The following is a 21251-nucleotide window of genomic DNA, read 5'->3' on the forward strand; positions in this document are numbered from 1 at the left end:
TTGTCAACATAACCATTTCTGAGGGATTTCTACTGAAAACATTTTCCTCATATTTGCTTGACTGAGAGGACACTGAATGACTCACATTTCAGTGACGATTCTGAACTGACAGGAAGTGAGAGGACGGAGTTTGAAAACAGCAGAACACTGCCAAAACTATATTTCCAAAGAAGAGTGTTATCTCCTTGGCAAGCTGCAATGAGAGAATTCATCAGCATTTAAAGGGAGAAAAAATAGCTACTCATTAACTAATATATATATATATATATATTAACAACTACCCCTGAGCATTTATTTTATCTAAAAAAACTAAAGCTGTAATCATATTTTCTGCAATTATTTTAACCCACATTAGTATTTTAAAGCACCTCTAAACTAAACTAAAGTAACGTTGATGTGACTGAGGACCAAATTAGCTGTGGGACCAGCTTTCACTTTGATGGTATCAGGCAGTCTGGCTTTGCACCAACATCAAAGCAGCATAAAACAATAGAACATGACATTTGTCACTGATCTTGTGTAGATAGAGCTTTCGGCCAAAAAGCAAAGAATCTGAAATACACCTTGTAAATACATCATGAAGCGCTCTATCCTGCTAGGAGTTTAAACCACTTTCAATATACTGTAGATATTGTAATATAAAGATTAAAATCATAAATAAGGGGCTTATGATCAGTAATGAAAGTAGGAGAGAAGCAGAAAACATCCGGTTTAGACTTCAGTTCAATGGGAGACAAAGTGCAAAAATCAAATTAATATTTTAATAATCAGTTAATAAAATATGTTGAGGTTCATTCAAGCAACAATATATAAGTATAACTGGACATTTGAAAAGTTTAAAAGTTTGAATTGGAGCTATTAAATAGCCCTCGTCTTGAGGAGATATTTGACAATTTGTCAAATATTTTTAGTTTTACTCAGCTATCACCACTAGCACTCTATTTTCCCAGTTTTTATTCATCACAGAAAAAAGGGAAAACTTCCTTCTAAAACTGCAAAACCTGTGATACAACCACTATAGTCTAATCAAATTTTATTAATTTATTTAGCTTGTACGTCAAGACAATGGTGTGATAATAGCTTCCCAGAGAAGCTGGTGCTGTTTTCAATTGGAGGCAAACAATCCAGAAAGTGTAAATGTTGTGCCAGATTTAAATATTGGAAGGATTGATCACATCACATAGAAAAATATGACAGTTTGAGCAAATCCCTGATGATCTAGAGATCTTAGAAAACAGCAGGAGACATCACAAGGGTGTGAGGAATGTCAGTCTTGGCTCAGCATTGTGTGCGCATGTCTCCGCATCATCACGTGTGTGTGTGTGTGTGTGTTTCTGTGTGTCACGCCACACTCTGCCTGTTGCTGCCTCTGCTTTGCGCGGATCCTCCGGAGCAGCGTCTCGAGAAGTCCAGAAAGATGCCATCATGCTCCGGCTCTGAGTCCAAAGATTCCAGGATGTGGTCCATCATCATCTCCGGGCTAGACGATGGGCTGGGACCGGAGCTCATGTCTGGAACCAGCACTCTGGAGGACAAAGGGGAGTCGAACACCAGTGAGCCTGTGCAGTGTGTGTCATCGCCTGGGGACGGATCAGGGAGGATGGAGGGGGAGTGATGCTGCGGCTGGAGGGAGCGGGGACCTGCGCGACTGCCAACGTCTCTGGGTTGGGGGTCCTGGCTGGAGGTCACAGTGTCTGTAATGGAGAGTTGTAGGGTTAAAATGAATGAATGATCAGTATATTAAAAGATAATCAAAACTCTGTGGTTTCCCTGTTGATCAGATGGCTGTTTGGCCTTTCCAGTGAAGAGAACAGAAGCATCAGTGCTTGAATATGATCAAATATGACCACCTTCACACCAAAATCCCAAATATTCAGTGTTCTGTCTGAATTTTAGCCTCATAACAAAAAGCCTCTGAAGCACCATGTAGACCATGACGGGACACTAGATCTCTCATTTGATATTCCCACTGATTTGCAGGATTGATAGCTCTCACACTGTGGAGCAAAATTGCACTGTTCCTCTGTATAACATTACATATATAGAAGTGCTTTTCATACAACAGATCATAATAAAATGCCAGAAAGTGTCTCACAACCGTGGCAGGTTTAGCTACATACATTATAAAACCATATATCACTGCATCACCACCAGACTACAGAGCAGTTTCTTTCCTCAGGCTGTGAGACTCCTCAATTCATCCTCTGCACTCCAATATAAAAAATAGTTTTATTTTTATGACTTATTATTTATTAATCCATTTATATCACTTCTGTTTTTGTGAGTAGCATTACGGGAATGCAGACTACATTTCGTTATACAATCTTGTGTTGTAAAATGTTAATAAATTAATCTTGAATTATAACAGCCTGTGTAAGGTAACAGAAATAACTCACGTAAATGAATTTGCATGTGAGAGCAACAAGGTGGGAGATGTGTATAAAAAAACTCACTAACATACACAGATATTTAGATTTTATGTTGAATTCTTTGGAATATTACAGTCACATATCAAGAAGATTTACATGTGAACAGGAGGGTTTATTCTTAATGTAATTACAAACAAATCTCTAATTTTGATATTGATGAATAGTGATGCATCTTATTATAGCTCGTCCTAATACAGTATTTGGTTGGATGTGCATTCATTTAAAAAGGAAATGATACATTTTTCAGAAATATTACTTTAATTTAATTCATTACTCAAGAACTGAAAGATAAAACATATGTTTGTGCAGATAAAATATATGAATATAGAAGATTTTTGCAGGGTGTATAAAAATAAAAGGCTTTTCTTAGACATTCTTGGACTCAGTTTTACATCTGTCCCTCCAGAAACAATAGCCTCTTGCTATCTTGAAAGTTACAGCTGTCAATGTTTTGTTTTACTCTTTTGTTCTACCTGAAAGTGTAGCAGAGGCTGTGGAAGCCAGGGAGCGGTTGGCGAGGCTGGATGTGCTGGTGTTACTGGTGTTATTGGTGACGCTGGCGGTGGATCCGGCCACAGAGCTGGTCTCCTCCACACAGGACGTCATCTCACACACTGAGTGGCGTCTGATGCCTGCATTTCCTCCCGTGGAGGAGTCTGCGTCGTACTCAACCACAGGGGTCAGCATGGGAACGTTGTAGCTTTTAGAACGTACCACTGGGTTCTTGGCGCCGGGGGGGTTGCCTGCTTTGGAGGGCCAGGAGCGCTGTAAACGCTTTTCTAAAGAGAGTGAGAGAGTGGGAAAAGGAAAGAGAGAATATAGCCGCAAGCTGCAATTTACAGGTTCAAACCTTTTTGCGCTCAACAGAGGGAAGTAGCTGTTGCACATTCACATCATTTCCAGTTATTGAGCCAAGTTTCATGGTTTTAACTCATTCCAGCTCACAGCGATTTGTGCCGCTGCGGCAGGCAACAAACAATAATAACCCGCTACAAACTCAATAGGGCTCTACCCCTTTGAGGTTTGAACCCTAAATCACTTTTTAATTATGATTACTTTATAACTGAAAACATTCCACATAACACTACAGAAAGCCTCAAGTACAAGAAATGATATAAACACAGGAACATGGAACTTGTAACCTTTAAAAACACTCCCATTGGACACACACACTCACACACACACACACACACACACACATACCCAACAAGCAGGAGGAACAGTGCAGATTTGACGATCCATCTCGGGAATATAATCCATGAGTCCCAAGGTAGGGAGAGACCACCTTCTGGATGAGAGACTCCAGACGCAGGTAGTCGTCTGTTACACCTTTAGATTCATGGACTCCCTGCATCAAACACACACATAGATAAACAAACACAAGTTTGTGTTAGCCAGTAATTGCTGCTTGTTGGCCAGAGGTAGTGGAAACTTTAAAAGCCATAAAAACATTTCCGGGGTAGAAAGAAAGAAAGAAAGAAAGAAAGAAAGAAAGAGAGAAAGAAAGAAAGAAAGCTTTCTGTGATTTTATCAGTCTGTTAGATACTTTAGAATCAAAAGATCTCTGATAATTTCATTGAATTCATATTATTATTATTTTAGTCCACATTACTTAAATATCTTAGAGTGTTGAGTGAATTTAGTCCCGATCGTAAACTTGTATAAACATGTATAAACATGCTGAGATAACAGAAGCATCAGCGTCATTGCTCAATTTAGATACAGAGACAGACAAAACAAACCGTATGACTGTTTCAATATAGACAGAATTTCTGTGTGGATAGTGAGTGATGAGTGTGAAATTAGTGATAAACAAATAAATAAAGTTGGGAAAAATTTGGGTGGGGGAGTCTGTTACATCAGAGCAGTGCAGTTCAGACTAAACAGAACTTAGTTTCCTCTGCAACAAAACATATGAGTACAGGGAGCTGAATGACCCTCAGAGCAGTTGCTAAAAACAGCAAACTGAGTTCTGCTACGTGACCTGAACCCAACAAACCCGCCAAAACATCAAGGTTCAGGTTGGTTAGTTTTGTCGTATAAAGCTTCCGGCTCAGGTTGTATCAGGTTCAGATATTTACAAGTGTTTACAAGCTAATGTTCAGTAACGGATGAAATAAAACAAAAGTGTAGTTATGGGTCTCGAGTTGGGTCTAGCTAAATTAATTGATTGTTTGGCCACTTGGGGGCAGTGCAACGGATTGTATTACATAACATTAACACTAACATTCAATATTTATTCTCCTTTTCGTTCTAGTTTGGTTTCCATCATCTCCTGAGGGAAATATTTGCCTCTGTAGCTGCTAAACGCTCCATTATGTTCACCAGCTAGTTGCTAACTTTGTCGGCTCAAATGTAAGCTGCATGCAAAAAATGTAATTTGATCCATTGTTAATTAAAAATGCTAATTAGAGCAGCTTTCCCAACATGTGTACAGGCCCACACAGAACTCTACTACAACTTCAAAACATATGTGCGAAAAGCATTTCTAAGTAGATCAGTGGCAAACAAATGACACTCATAATTAAGATGGTGCTGTTTTATGAACTCAGTCTTAGTCATGACTAACAAACAAGAACATAAAAACATAAGAACATAAAAAGTCTTTTTTTCTTATTTTAAAAATTTACAATCAGTCTGAATCGCTTCCACAATTTTGCTAACTTAAGAGCAAATTTTTACACTGAGGGGTGTGATACACATGAGCCCAGAGCTCACTTCAGGGTCTTCAGAGATCAATCAAATTTCAACACTCTGAATCACTGAGCCCATGCATCAAAACCACAGCGCAGAAACAAACCACATAAATAGAACAGACTTCAGTCAATTGGCGTCACGGCGTCTCAACAGAACGAAAAGGGAAATTACTAACAGATGAAACGAAAAGAAACAAAAACAGCAAATGTTCAGAGCTGAATTTTTTTGTGTTTGACACTCAACTTTTTCTTCTTAACTGCTCTGTTTTCCTGTCTGCTTTCATATATTCGACTGTACCTGTTTTCCATTTCTCTTTCTCTGCTTTATGTTGATTTGGTTTTCACTTCAGGCAAACAAAAACAGACCAGTTACTGTGAAGTTACCCTGCAGTATATATTTGTACAGAATGGATAAAACAGGAAAATAAATATAACCCGTTTTCTCTTTCTGTGTCTTTTTTACTTTCCATGCCTTCCTCTGTCGCGCTGTCTTGACCTCCCTCAGTCTGGAAGTAGCAGATTTGCGTCAATGAGTCACTACAGTGACTACAACTAACCCACACAAAGAGACAAACTGTCACAGACTCATAGCTCATACACCCAAACACGCACTTGAAAGCTTTTTCTACTTGCATTCATTTCCTGTCCCACAACTTACCTCTGACCAATTAATGCCTAATTTTAAATATTTAAAGTCCAACAGGTTGACTGTGTGATGAAAATCATCTTTTAACCTTTGACTGGTTTCTCAAATCTTCACCGTAGTGACTGCCACCTGTAAATTTGATCCTTTGTGAGCCAAAGGTCAACCAAAGAACAAATGCAAAAAAAACAAAGACCGATTTGAAAACTATGATTGATGAATGGGTTTTTAAAGTAACTGTTACATAGATCCTCAGAGAGCCCAAATCCTTCTCAGTTTACTCAACAAACCACAGTATGTTCTTTGGGTATCTCAAATAAGATGTTTAGTAAAATATTCAGAAATTACCCAACTGTGCATTCATATGTTAGGATTTGTTTTACTTCTCCTTTTATGAGTTCCAAGAAATTGACAGTATTAGAATTCCCTGCAACTACTCTGTCCACATGCTAAACCTAAATATTCGCACTTCATTTTGATCAAAAATTCAAAGTAGGGGCGCTGTGGACGATCACCTGACTGCACTCGTCTACTCTGGTCTCCTCTCATGAATTTTTTCTTCTGTACTCAGAAAAAAAGACTGTGTCATCTTCTGAGAACTAGAGTGCTGATCACTTTGATGCAGCAGTTTCAACCTACTTTGTGACAAACTAGATGTACGACTGTGTGTTGTGAGCAGTTCAATCAAAGAGTGGTTTCCCCTTTTTAGATTGTTTGATTTGAATAAAACTACACAATATTAAATTATACAGTTAGGAAAAAAACAAAGACTAGAAAAAACAAAGCATAGGCATCAAACTACCTGTAAAGAGGAAGGAGCACTTTGACGGTCATGCAGTTTAAACTTTATTCGATAGTTATTATGGAATAAAGTCTTGTGCATGTTAGCTACCCCATGGACAAAAAAGAACCTAATTATGTATTGCAGAATTTGTTTTGTCCTTCTTTGCTCCCCATTACTCATCTTGCAAGAATAAGAGACACAGTCATGGATGTGTTCCTCAACAGTGAAATATGGGAAGTAATCGACAATGTCTGGAGCTAATTTTGTGAAAGGAGAAGCGTTTTGAAAACTTGAAAACCCAGTATGTGTTGTGTGCACAAAGAGCGCTGCAACACCACAGTTCAATAACAACTAAACAACTCTCTTCCTGTTCCCATAGGAAGTGAAAATAATGGGTAATTAACTGCGCAGCTACAAGTCACTGCACAATGGATGAATAACTAAACCAAATGAACCTGGTTTGGCTGTATATAAAAAAAAATATAAAACTTTAAAGGTCACGCTTCTTACTTTGGGGCGATATCAGTCTCTTACTGTTTTGCTTATTTTTATATATTTACAAACTGACGCAAATTATCCACAGGGGATATGAATATCTGTACTCTCATCACTGAGCTAAGAAAAAATTCACATACTGTATTCCTTTAATCCTTTGCCTCAACTCTAATTCTACATATAAAAATGTACGTTTTGCTCATGAGAGCCAAGACACTCTACTCAGATTTGACTTATTGGGTTTTTCTGTTTTTGTGAGCATTTCAGGGTCTTAAAGGAAAGTGTAAACAGATAATTCACACACACATACACAGGCAGGGTGCAGAGGGTAGTGACTGGTCATGGGAAGACGACTGTGTTCACATTGAGATTACTTCCTGTGAGATCCCCTTGCAAGAAAAAAAAGCTCAACAAGCTCTTTGTACCCTCTGCTCCTCTTTCCCCATCTGTTGTCATTTACTCTCTCCCCTCAACCCATAGCAGTTATGGATGTTTGTCTGTGCATGCTGTGCGTAGATGAGAGAGATAGCGTGAGGGAAAGACAAAGAGGGAGAAAAATAGACAGAGATAGAGGGTTTGCATGTGTGTGTGCACCTGTAGTATCAGCAGCATCTGTATGATAGAAGGAGGAACTCTGGCTCGAGGTCGAGACAGAGCCTCATCCAGTTTCAGGTTAAGGGTGATGATGTTCCTGAAGTGGAGCAGAGCCAACTGACGCACTGACGGTTCCTTTCCCTGAAGACACACACACACCCACACAGGTCAAAACAATAGTTATGTAGGGACAGTATTTATGTATGACTGTATGTATGAGTGCGTGTACCTGCACAGGATAGAAGATGGCCTGCAACATGGACAAAACATCACAGAAGAAGAAGTCCCAGGTGTCAGCCAGAGAGTCCAACAACTTCTGACCTGTATCACACACGTGAGGAGGAAGATAATCAGCCAACCACAAGAGAACTACAAAGTCAAAGAAATGACAGCGCAGGCAGTAAACAAGAGATTATACTCAAGTTATGGATGTTTTGGAGAAATATTGCCATCATAGTTCATTTGATTCATATGATTTGTAATAAGAGAAGGAGTTGTCTGCATTCTTAGTGTTGTTCAAATCTGCCATGTCCATAATGTTGGACACAATCTCAGAGCCCATCAGCTATCGTCTGACGATGATTTAGCATTTTCTTGCAGATATGTGTTTATAAAGATTATGTTGGACTTGATGGAGCCTGCGATTTGCAAAGTGAAAATTATGCTGCAATTAAGGTATTTAGCCAAATATCGGTCCTGTGCGGATTCACATCTGGGTAAGTTAGGCTTGTTTCTTTTTTTTGCATATATCTTGATTGTTTTCTGTGTTTTTCTGTAATGTAAATTCCAGTATTAAGGACAGCTTTAGTAGCATTTGGGTGTCTGTTCAAATAAGGATGCAGCTCTAATTCATCAAAAGTGTGAAATCCTGAAAGTTAATAAAATGGATGATATGTATTGGCATTTGGTGGGGAACATAATAATAATAATAATAATGATAATGTACAAATGTTTTAGGCACTTTAGATGTTTATGCTCTTATCCATAATGAAATACCATCAAGGAGGCGTCTGATAGGTCCCAAATTTATTCTGCAGCATGACAATGACTCCAAACAAACAGTCAGAGTCATGAAGAACTATCTTCAGTGACAAGAAATCCTGCAGCAGATGATTTGGCCCCCACAGAGCCCTGATTTCAACGTCATGGAGTCAGTTTGGGATTATGTGAAGGAACAGAAGCAACTACGATGCCTAAATCCACAGAACAACTGTGGCAACTTCTCCAAGATCCTCGCAACAACCAACCTGCCAAGTACCTGCAAAACTGTGCGAAATTGTACCGAGGAGAGCTGCTGCTGTTTTAAAGGCAAAGAGTGTCACACCAATCATAATTTCATTTAGGTTTTCTTCTGTTTACTGAACTTTGTATGAAGTTGAGTAACAAATAAAACTATTCATGGCATCACTTTTGAAAGCATCCTCCTCACTTTATTTTTAGTGTCTAAAACGTTTGCACAGTACTGTTTGTCATGTCAACAGGCTCAATTTAAACTTCTAGAAGCTACGACTCACCTTTGTATGATCATATTTAAATGGTCTCTGGCAATAATCTTTGTGATTTGGTCATTAATGAATGTGGCAGAGGCTCGTCATGTGAACACATCACATGAAATACAAACGTGGTACATGAATTCCTTCATGACGTACATGACCCTGGAGAATTAACAGATATTCTTTAAGTGCAGCTATTTTTCCACACACACATACACACACACAAATACTACTACAAACTATTGATTAAACCAGAACAATTGGTCTGTGAATCACTGTATGATTGTTTGTACCGCAGTGGTTTGTCATATGTGGAGTGTCTGACTGGATCTTGTATAACTGACGTAAAGCATCACTTCCTGTCTGCTTGCTGTGACGACAGCACTGAAAATCAGTGTGTGTGTGCATGTGTGTATGTGTTTGTGTGCTTTATCCTTATCAAAGGCGCTTCAAAGAAAGGTCACACAGTTACCACAACAGAGAGAATGAAATTATTTCAGTGTCTCTTGTTCTCACCTCGTCAAAGGCTCCCTCTCACTGACTGTTTGTGTTTGCATGTGTGTGTGCGTGTGTGCATGTTTGCATACTGCAGCAAACTGTCCTCCTACAGTAGTGACGATGAAGAGATGGAGTTTTGTTTTCACAGTTCAAACTGATCAATGGTTAACTCCACATCTGTAATTTTAGTCAATTATTATTTTTCCCTGCTAGACTTGTGTCACATGAGATAAAAGTCTTTACATTCATCTCGGACTTTCCCTGAAATGATTCAGTGGCACAGTGAGCTTTCCTCACCAAAGCCAGGACCCAGTGTCAGTTAATAACAGAGCAAGTCTCAGAACTTAAGCCTCAGCAAAGGGACCTGATTACTTTTGCATTGCATAAAAAAGCATATTGTAGAATTTTGCTTACCTAGAAACATTCGATGCCTTAGATTTTCTATCTGACATAATTTTTTCATTAAACCTGAGAAAATCTAATTTTCTTTTGAACATTCATCAGACGAATTCTTTTCCTTTTATTATATTTTATTAACAACCCACAGACTCTTCCTTCCAGTTTATATGTATTTATACTTTCATAGCTAAACAACAACCCATATATGTTTTTATATCTACAGACTTGTTTATGTGTAAGTTTTATCTCTGTAAATTTTATCACTGTTACAATTAGTTGATCAATTAGTTATTTTTCTAGAAAAAACGCCACATATTCACTGGTCCCAGCTTTTTAAATGTGAGGATTTTATGCTTTTTGTCATATATCATAGTAAAGTGAATACTTTTGGATTTGGACTGCTGATTGAATAAAACAAGCAATTTGAATACTTTACCACATGGTGTTTGAAATTATAACGTGCATGTTTCACTATTTTTAGACATTCTGAAGACATAAGAATTCATAACAGTCTATTAATCAATAAAACAGTTGGCAGATTAATCAATAATGAAAGTAATTGTTAATTGCAGCTCTTGGAAAGTTGTTCCAATATCTCAGCTGTAGTCTGAAAAACTCTAGAGATGGAACAAAAGATGACAACGGTGTTATTAATGTATGTTTTTTTAAGCTTGTAATCAGGATAGTGATGTTTAAAGAGTGGGACAGACGGCATTGTGTTTCATTTAGATGTTATGTTGGATAGTTTGGGAAGGGGAAAACTTCAGCGGTGGGGAAATGAGAGAGAAATAAACAGCTTTGAGGAACTGCTCTTTGGCTACTTAGACGTCTTTCACTAATAATATGCTGCAAAAAAGTAATTTACTACCCACATTCCCACTCCCCTCATTAAATGTCGGTGTATATGTTTTGTTTGTGATTATGTGTACCTTCATAAAAGCGGATCTTGTCCCTCAGTATGACCATGCCTTTAGTGAGCAGCTGATTCTGAAGGTACTCAGTGAAGAAGGAGCCCAGCTCCGTCTTCAGCAGCTGCCTGCAAAACAGACAGGACCATGTGAGTGCACACATACACACACACACACTGTAGCAACGAACAAACACGCATTAACAGTAATACCTCCTAAACATGAATCAGAAGTAATGAGCTCTCATGCACTGGCAAGCTGCAGTATTTAAACAGCAGCAGACTCAGGAAATGAGAAAAGATGTTGTTCACACTGAAAACAAAAGGCTACAGCAACGTCAGAACATTTCAATAACAGGATTTTCCACTGATAAACAGTTCACACAGGTAGAGATTAGTATGACATCTCAGTTGCTGTTATTACAGGAAGAGAAACATTTCACCTTTAACCTTTGTAGGAACAAAACATCACTGTGCAAACAGTATATGTTTGTCGACATAAAAAGATCATTTAAAAAGCCTGTTGATCTCTTCCAAATAAAAATAAGCATACAGAAATGACTACTGATACAGATACAGAATGACTACTGTTGTGCATTAAAGCTTTTATGTTAATTTTAGATGCAACACAACCCCAGGACATGTTAGACTGCTGCGCTCTGGGAAGTTTAACCATCACTTGCGCCAAATAACGTGTGTGCATGTATGCAGTGTATGTGTATGTGCGCAGTAACATTTACTGTACATGACTGGAGTCAGTTTTGACAGCCCTGTCTTAACTGCCCAGAGCTATACTGTAATTAAACACCAAACACACAACAGTGGCCCCTCCATAACCTCAACCTGTCTTTTCCCCTCATAAACAAGGTGTTTCTGGTTCAGTGAACACAGTCAAGAATAGCAGCAGTAAAACAAATAAAACCTTACCTGCGATGTGGTGACGCCATGCGAGTGATGGTAAAATTAACCAACCAGTAAAGACTAAATTTAGAGTGCTGAAGCTGTCGTTGTGTGTATATGGGAGTAAGAGTGTGTGTGTGTGTGTGAGAAATTTGTCACAACTGCAAGGGAAGATGAGGAATTACAGAAGAAAACACTGTAATTTAGCTCAATTTCGTCCTAAAATATAAACCAGCTTAAGCTCCAAATTTGGCATGCTTGTGTGAAAGTCAGCGAGAAAGTCAGAAAAACAGACAAACAGCAAATGAGGCAGACAGAAGGATGAAGAGGCGGAAAGCTAACCTGACACCTTCATTCAGAGTGTAGAGTTCATTATCTCCCAGATCCTTCCTCTGGAAAACTGAGATCACTGCGTTGTGGATGCTGAAACAGATAGAAACATGTACAGAAGAAGCATTTAGTGGACATGTTCACAGAGACAAATGTGTAAATCGATAGAATAATATTCAATTAATAAACAATACACACGATTACTACATGACTGCTGCATGCAGCAAAATTTCATACAAAAAATACAACTGAAGCTAAAATTACAGAGTAGATTTGCCACAATTATGCACAAGCTCATGTAAGTGAAATCCCTTAGAAAGCAATGGAAATGGTCTCCATTCAGGTTTGTTTATTGAGTAATGTATCACAGGCTGTTCAGGTGGATCATCTTGTCATCATGTCTAGAGCTGCAATTATTAGCCGATTAATAATCGACAACTAATTTTATAACTTATTAATCGTTTTGAATATTTTTTTCAAAGAAAAAATATGATTCCAGCTACTCAAATATAAATATTCTCTGATTTATTTTGTCTTCTATGACGGTAAACTGATTATCGGCAGGGGGTGGATTGTTAGTCGGGATAAAGGAAGACATTTGAGGCCATCACCTTGGGCTTCAGGAAACAACACTGATCAACATTTGTTTTATCATCTTCAGACACTTTATGGACCAAATGACTAATCAATTAATCTAGAAAACAGTTGACAGATTAATCGATAATGAAAATAATCATTAGCTGTGGCCCTAGTCACATTATTTCAGAGTAATGAGGCTCTAAAATTGTTAGTTATTGCTTGTTGCACTTTTGAGTCACAAACATTTAAATAAGATAGTTCAGCTTTATTCATGATCCTAAATCATTAATAACAAACTCCAAAAGGACTCCTTAAAGAAGAAAGAAAACATTTTTAGGAATATGAGAACATAAAAAGACTAGAACACTGACAATGACCACATTCATAAAGTATAGAGTAAGAGGGATATGAACTTGTTTCAATGGAGGTTTAGGTCCAGCTTATGTGCTCATATGACTCTCCAACCTCCCAGTAAACAGAGCTCTTGCTTCACTTTCGGCTGTCTAGTTTTAAATAAAGCCGAAATACCATTAAAATAACCCAAGAAAAGAATCTATGAGGCAGAATAAGATGAAAGGAGTGAGGGATGGATGGAGATAAAGAGAGATAGTGATGGAGCCTGAGGGAAGAGAGAATGAAAGAGTTGATGCATACGTGTGTTTGTGTGTAAAAAAAAAAAGGTTCCTATTCATAGCATGAATAACATAAAGCTTTTTGCTAGAGAATTTTATTCCAACGTGGCAGGGAAAAAAGGCACACACACACACACAAACACATGTGCATGTGTGTGTAAACGCAGGCATGGGAGCTTGAGTAGGCACACATGTGTGACCAAAAAAAAAACATATTTTCACATTTAACCAAATATGAAAGTAAACCAACATTCGATTAGGAATATAAACCTCAATATTTCTTCCACACCAACCTGTTCCAGGTGGCGTTGGCCCCGGCCCTCCTCTGCTGGGTCCCTTTGTCCCTGCTGCACTCCTCCGCCAGGCCCCCAGCTGTTCCACCCTTCTCCCCTCCTCCTCCTCCTCCTCCTCCTGAGGTTTTTGCCTGTGAGAGGTCTGTCAAACTAGAGGATGAGCTGCTGCCCAACCTCAGCCTGCTGTGGAGACTCCTCGAAATCCAAAAGGAAGAAAAGGAGAAATAATAATAAGCACAAGCTGCATTCGTTATTGGACAATATTGATGTGGAAAGTGGAGCCATCCAAATACAATAGTAGGTTTTTTTGACCACAAAAGCTGTAGGCTTTTGAAATATTTCCTTTCTTTTTCATGAAACTAAAAAAAAAAAATCTTCTCTTGCATGGTCTGTAATCTTCATCTTCTTGGCTTATGCTAGGTGAACAACCAAGCCACCATACTGAACAGATAAAATAGATCGTCACAAACAGAAACTTAAACCCACGCCAATAGATGATCCAAAACAAAAAGACATAAAAGTACAACTGTTACGCAAACACGCCACCGCAGATTTCCTGATTTTAATGGCAGGCAACATTAGCATTTATTGATGGACGATTACTTTTTATAACCCATCTGTTAATGTTTACACAAGCTGATGCACTGCTGCTTTGGAAACATACAGTAGAGACATGGGTACAGTTAAAGAGGCCAAGAGAAGGATAATGTCAGTCAACCTGCAGGAGGACATTTTAAATAGAGAAAGAATGAGAAGAAGAAAAAAAAACAGGACAGGGAGAGAGGAGAAAATGTAAATACAAGGCGACGGAGAGATAAGAAGCTCAAGAGGAGAGTAGAGAAAGAGGAAGGATGAGGAGAAAGGAGTTTAACACGCTAGAGGAGGTGCAGAAAAAAAAAAGAAAAAGGATAAGATGAACAGAAAACAGGACAGTGAAGTGAGAAATGGTGACTGAAACAAAAGAGATGTGAAAAAAGAGGATAAAGAAACTTGCGGTCTGGATGCACTCTGAATAAAGTGCATCCAGACTGCAAGTCTGTCCATGGAAATGAAAGAAATATCAACAGCATTTTCAGTCTCAGCAGAGTGGTTGAGATGATGTCATTTTTATCTTTAAAAAAAAAACTAAATTTTGATCAAATTGTATTAAAATTCATACAGAGACAGTTAACTTAGTGTGTGTGTGTGTGTGTGTGTGTGTGTGTGTGCGTGTGTGTGTGCTATCTACAAATTTGAGTTGAGAGGCGTGACATTTTTGGAAATTGAGGACATTTTTTCAAATTCTTACATCTTCAAAAGGCCAGTTGAGGGTCAACATATGATTTTAGGGATTGAGGTTAGTATTAGGTTCAGGTTGAGTTTAGGACATGGGGTTCAGGTTAGGAATGTACATGTGATAGTTAAGGTTAGGAGCTAGGGAATACATTATGTATATAGGGCATTCTTAAGAATAGAAGTATAAACATGTGTGTGAAAAAGGAAACACAGCACACAGAAAATGAAACTAGTGTAAAACTGCTAAATATGTCAGAATATGAAGAAATGTTTTGTCCTGTGTAAAGTGTATTTGTTATATAATGTATAAAGCTTAGTCCATCTGCAACAATTTTGACAATCGACTTATCATTTATCAAGCAAAAATTGACAAAAAAAATCAGTTGTTCCAGTTCCTCAAATGTGTAGATTTAATGCTTTTCTTTGTTTTCTGGGACAGATTAAAAACCCTTTGAGTTTTGGACTGTTGGTCAGACAAAACAGGCCATACGAGGACGTCACATTGCCTCCCAGGAAATTGTGATGGGCATCTTTTATTTTTTTCTGATATTTCATAGACCAAAAAATCAATATATGCAGAGTAATTAGTTGTATCCCTAGTTATATGTGTGTGTATTATGTATGTTCTATGTATATATACAGGCAAGTATAAATATACACATTGCAAAGTTCTGTACTTTAGATTATTACTGTCTCTGCTGTCCAAAGGAAGAAAAGACTTTCACATTCCTTCATTCAAACGAACTAGTTGAAGAAGTTCCCTACACACACACACACACACACACACTTGCATATTCTGTACTTACTCTAGTAACTGAAAAGGCACCACATATCCCCACTCCATGAGTGCGTGTGTGTCACACTGATCAGAACGAGAGGTGGATGAAAGTCTCTTTCTTTGTCCTCAAGGGTCTCTCTCTCACTCTTTCACATGCATACCTTACCCTCCCTCTTTCTCCATCTTCTCTCATGTTTCCTTTCTCTCCCTTCCACTTCTCTCTCTACTCTCTCAGTTGTCCTACCTGAACTCTTTCTACCCTCTTCTCTCCAACTTCTCTCTCCACTTGCCAGTCTGTGCCAGCCGGTGACCATGCAACCCTGTGAGCTTTTGTGCCAGGCGAACAAAGGAACCCTTTGAGGTTCAAGAGCTGCCAAGAGGGAGGGGAAGGCTTTAAAGGTGACACACATTTCACTTCCTCCTCCTCTTTGTGTGAGGCCCAAGACAGTCCACAAGCTGTATTTGAGGTGTTATCACATGCTGATGAATTCACTGATCATTGTTTGATATTTCTTTATACACTGGATTGATATTGTCTGCTACTTTCTGTCATCTGTAGTTTATTCTTTTCTTTTAAAGAAAAGTGAAGATGCATGCCAAATCAAGATTGGAGAAAAAATAGGGACTCAGAGAAAAGATATAAAGTGGGAGAAGGAAAAACGAGGGGATGGAAAATCAGAGGCAAGAATAATGAATATGGCAGCGAATAGGAGAGAAGGTGTATGTGTGTGTCTCTGCATGTGTGTGTTGTAGGTGTGTCTGTCAACCTGGATCTTCATATAACTCCACATAAATAGGTCAGTGGGAAAAACAGGAGCCCTGGGCTCAGACACTCACACACACACATACACGGGGACACTCATAAATACTCGGAGACTGCTCACGTCAAAGTGAGGCGCTTCCAAATTCTCTTAGAAAAGGTTCAGTGTTGTACCTTGTGCCACTCCACGTAGAGGCACTTTAAGAAAAGTTTTTTTTTTCTTAAAGAATGGATGATGCAGAACATAAAACAGAGGCAGAACATACTGAGACTTGGAGTGAATGCTGAGCTGCAAACAGTGTCTGCTGATGGAAAAAGGGATATATTTCTACATTTGTATAAATTAAAGGGCATGGATGTGACCTGGAAGTTAGATACTTTTTGTTTTTGGCCCTGAAACAACAAGAAGAGTTGAGTGAGAAAAGGCTTTGGTCTAATTACTAAACAAAAGAGGATAAGGGGGATGTTTGTATGAATGAAAGAATGAATGAGGTCATTCAGGAATGTGTGTGAGTGTATGTGTTTTCGCTTTCATCCACCTTTGTGTGTCCCAGAGGACCGAGACAAAGAGAGAAAAAGAAAAAAAGTACCGGAGCTGCAGTGAAACTCTGAATGAGACCTGCTAGCTGAAGTGTGTGTACGTGTGTGTGTGTTTGTGGGTTTTCTTACCTCCTTAACGAGCCCTCTCGTTCCATGTTAAACGTGCCCTGCAGCTGCGACCTAGTGACCGCCCTGCGACCGCCACAAACCAGTCAGCATCTGAAAAAGAAAAAAAGGTGAATTATTAGTAGAGATCATAATCTGACAACAAATGTTACTGACACAGTTTCACTTTCGTTCAACTAGGAAACTTTATGAAGCTTTAACAACTTGATTTTCAAGTGTGAAACTCCAGTGAATACATCTCTCTCTTGGAAGACATTTTGACATGTCTTCCAAGTTTCAGAGTCCTGCTTTTGTGATGCTGGCACACTGTCAGACTGTCTTACTGGCACACTGTCATGGCTTACTGGCACAATTGAATGGAACAGAGCCATTGTTAACCATTATTAGTAACACATATGTTTTTCCTACTATGACAAGTTACACTAAAAAGGCATGTGGCATATTTTTAGAAATCAAATACATATGAGCAACCTGGAGAAAATCAAAATCTTGTTTATTTCAAATTGGAAGCATTTGGCATTAAAACAGTTTCACCCTTATATCCTTAAAGGTGCATTAATATCTATACAGGAAGGGGGTCCTCTTCCACGGAGCCCGCCATGTTGCGCCGCCATCTTTCAACAGTAGCCCAGAACAGACACACCAAACACTGGCTCTCCAGAGGGCCTTTCATGTTTTTTTTTACAAGTTTCACGGCCACTTTAGGTTCTTCTAATTGCTTATAAGGGGAAGGGGAGTGGTATTCAATTTGTTGCAATCTGCAGCCTCACCACTATATCCCACTATATCCTACACACTGGTCCTTTAAGTATCCTTAGTATGGGTATATTTAGTCTGCTTCATCAACTGCCAACACATTTATCCACTACAAGAGCCCTTCTGATTAGGAGAATTAGGAGAGTGTTTTTCAATATGAGGGGCTAATGAAAAATGGGATTAAATGTGCTTTTACACATGCTGCATTTGAGTTAATGAAAAGTGATATCAAGTGAGTTTTGGAAAATCCATTTTCACTTGTCAAAGATTTAATACTTCAAAGTTGCATTTTATAGTTTCAGAGCTTTTTATAGCCAATATGTATAGGATTGAAAAATTTCAGACTTGGCAACCTTTGTGATTGTATTAAAAAAAAAAAAGACACTGTGGCAGATAGATACACAACGATTTCCCCACTGACCCCACATACTGGGATGAATATACTGAAAGCAACACAGACTGTAACAATTGTCTCCCTTTTTTTTTTTTTTACAAACAAAACCATAAGCCCTCCCCATGATTTGAAAGATGCTGTTCATGACGACTTTCCATGTTGTTCAAATGTTAGAGATTACAATGTGCTCTATGACTGTTGCAGTACTCAGAGCAACAACTACAGTAAACTCACTGACACACACAGACAGACAGGTGGTCTGCTCCGCCTCTCCCTAACAAGACACAGTATTCTAATTAAATTAAAGTGGTTGAGTCAGACATCTGATCCTGCCGCAAACTCAAATGCCCCTACTCGCTTGCTCGCTCGCTCGCTCACTCATTCACACACACACACACACACACACAGATAGAATGACACATTTATCAGGCAGGTTTGTAGTACAGGGCCAAACAGGGTAAAGCTGTGGCTTCCTCATGACCTATAATGCCGTGTCAACCAAAACATTTTTGCTTTTCATTCTTTTAGTCCCGCTGCCTTGTTTAAAGTGTCATGAAAACTGTAGGTGGATTTAGGAGCGAGGTCCCTGGTGAAGGTCATAGTCAGAGCAGACATTGTCTGTTTAGATGAAAACTCTGACCGTATTGACTTTAAGTAATGACTCTCCAGTGGTTTAGGTTTTACTTCCTGGAAATTGTATTTTGTTGCCATGCAATATAAACTATAACCTGCTGTTGCCTGGTGGCTGCAGGCGTTACCTCGTCCGTATAATTTACTTATCTTCATTTTTATCCGATTGTCTTTTTAACTTCTCTGTTCAGCACTTTGGTCAAAATCTGTTGTTTGTAAATGTGCTCTTGAAATAAATTGACTTGGCCGGACCTGAAAAGCACCACTTTCAATTCCTGGACTGTGTGGGGATTGTGTCTGGTAAAAAGGTGAATGATATTACAGCCATAACTTTGTCTAGATGCGTGTCTGTGCCTCACTGTAGCTCCAGTAAGTCACACTCGGCCCTGAAGAGGGGAAATGTCTTCGGATTAAATGACATTAATCCGGGTGCTGCAAGTTCTGCAGCACCAACTCTGTGTCTGCCATGCGCCACACTACAGTGCGGTTTAATGTGTTGCTTTAGGGTACTTAGGGTGTAGTTATTTGGATTTTGGAGTGTGTTTCTCATTCAGCCTCAGGCCACATTTTCATGAGCAGGCCGGGGAATGAACCCAGCGAGCTCAAACTCATTTAAAATAATAAAGCGTCCTCTTCCAGACTCTCTCTCAGCAGCAGACGGTTCACATTATAAGTAGATATCAAGGACTCCACTGCTGAAAATTAACACCCATAATCTGCCTCAACTGGAAACGCCACACATACACACACACACCATTCTGCAGACTGGCAGCATGACAGGGAAATTACCACCCTGCACCAGACAAGTGATCAAGTAAATGTTGCCTGTGTCTTGCAGCAGGTTTGTCTGCTTTATAGCTACCAGCCTCTCTGGCAGAAAACCAAACCAAAATTTGGAGATCCAGAAGCACTCTGAAAAAAACAAATCTTTTAAAAGCTATCCTGTCCTGATTAACACTCTTCAAGTGTACCTTTGCAAACTGTGGGTAACTTAGTGCACTTCAGCTTGCATGCAAACTGTGCAATGCAAACCTGGAATATGGTGCATGAAAACAGTCATTAATTACATCAGTCGCAGAGGAAAGTCACATTTTTCCTATATGGAGCTAAAGGGGAATTTACATTAGTGTACTTAAAGGAATTTAAGCTAATAGTAGACCATTTGTATATGATAACAGCGTATAGTTTTGCTGTTTATTCTTCTATCATTATAAAACGGACTAGAGGACGGTTTCTTTTCTTAAGTTTGGACCGAGTTAATCGATTTTCATATTGTATACTCACTTTTTCAGAAGTCTTCTCTATTTTATCATCCAGCAATAAAGCCCAAAATAACTCCTGTATGTCTTAAAGATGAAGGTCCACGCGGCGGTTAAATCGTCCTCAAACGTCCGCGTGAAGAAGGCGCACGTTCTCCCGAAAAGATCCGAGATAACTGGATATGAACCCGCGCGAGCTGCGAGCTGTCAGCGCGGCTTTCTGGACTCTCCGAAAGAGTGTGCGAGAGAGAGAGAGAGGGAGAGAGAGAGAGTGAGTGAGTGGGTGGCATAGAAAGCGACTGTCTGTCAGAGTGACGAATGACGGTGTGTGTGTTTGAGTGTGAGTGCGTGTATGTGTGTGTGAGAGAGAGAGGTGTGTGGAAAGTGTTAGCGGTCAGTGAGGTGTGAAGTGTATAAGTAAATGGTAATGCATGTTTAAAAGATTGTTAAAAAGCAAAAGTTGCAAGATGTTATGGCAGGGTGACATGAGAGGGCGATGAGTGGGCGTCAACAAATAAAAATACATAAACCTACTATTTTTTCAGGTGAATGACAAAAGAAAGCAACCAATAGCCTACTGCAATTAAAGAAATGTTCTCTGACTGAAATTGGTATGTGATATACTGCAGGGCTGCAACTAACAATTATTTCGATTATCAATTATTCTGTCGATTATTTTCTCAATTAATCAATTAATCATTTGGTCTTTTAGAATGTCAGAAAATGGCGAAAAATGTCGATCACTGTTTCCTAAAGCCCATGATTCAGACTTAAAGGACCAGTGTGTAAGATTTAGTGGCATCTACTGGTGAGGTTGCAGATGTCAACCAGCTGAATACCCTCATCCTCCCCTCCCAAGCGTGTAGGGGAACCTAAGGTGGCTGCAAAATAGGGCTGGGCAATATATCGATAATATATCGATATTGTCAAGTGACACTAGATATCATCTCAGATTTTGGATATTGTAATATCATGATATGGCATAAGTGTTGTCTTTTCCTGGTTTTAAAGGCAGTATTACAGTAAAGTGATGTAATTTTCTGAACATACCAGCCTGCCGG

The 21251-nt window shown here is 39.0% G+C and overlaps 1 protein-coding gene across 3 annotated transcripts; it reads right to left on the minus strand.

Annotated features, from left to right (window-relative positions):
- Positions 1 to 739: 739 nt before the first annotated feature.
- Positions 740 to 20594, minus strand: LOC122974911 (proline-rich protein 5-like). Of its 3 annotated transcripts, none has more exons than XM_044343000.1 (10): positions 20216 to 20594; positions 17155 to 17244; positions 13673 to 13867; positions 12181 to 12261; positions 10961 to 11067; positions 7871 to 7962; positions 7642 to 7782; positions 3633 to 3777; positions 2903 to 3208; positions 740 to 1694 (listed from the first exon to the last, which is right to left on the minus strand). In XM_044343000.1, exons 2-10 carry the CDS (start codon positions 17178 to 17180, stop codon positions 1342 to 1344), a joined length of 1446 nt encoding a protein of 481 aa, XP_044198935.1. In that variant the 5' UTR covers positions 17181 to 17244; positions 20216 to 20594; the 3' UTR covers positions 740 to 1341. The 3 variants fall into 3 exon arrangements, with proteins under 3 accessions (XP_044198935.1, XP_044198934.1, XP_044198933.1); XM_044342999.1 differs by having other exon boundaries at positions 13673 to 13876; positions 20216 to 20593; XM_044342998.1 differs by lacking the exon at positions 20216 to 20594 and adding an exon at positions 15754 to 16095 and having other exon boundaries at positions 13673 to 13876; positions 17155 to 17237.
- Positions 20595 to 21251: the final 657 nt, after the last annotated feature.

The sequence above is a fragment of the Thunnus albacares genome, chromosome 23, assembly GCF_914725855.1.
Source record: "Thunnus albacares chromosome 23, fThuAlb1.1, whole genome shotgun sequence".
Lineage (NCBI taxonomy): Eukaryota > Metazoa > Chordata > Actinopteri > Scombriformes > Scombridae > Thunnus > Thunnus albacares.

Excerpts from the sequence above, each read along its gene's own strand:
- LOC122974911 (XM_044342998.1), bottom strand. The coding sequence starts at position 15,791 with ATGGAGTGGGGATATGTGGTGCCTTTTCAGTTACTAGA. Across the intron at positions 12,262-13,672 it reads GCCAACGCCACCTGGAACAG|CATCCACAACGCAGTGATCT; the intron begins GTTGGTGTGGAA and ends TATCTGTTTCAG. Across the intron at positions 3,778-7,641 it reads AGATGCTGCTGATACTACAG|GGAGTCCATGAATCTAAAGG; the intron begins GTGCACACACAC and ends TGTTTGATGCAG.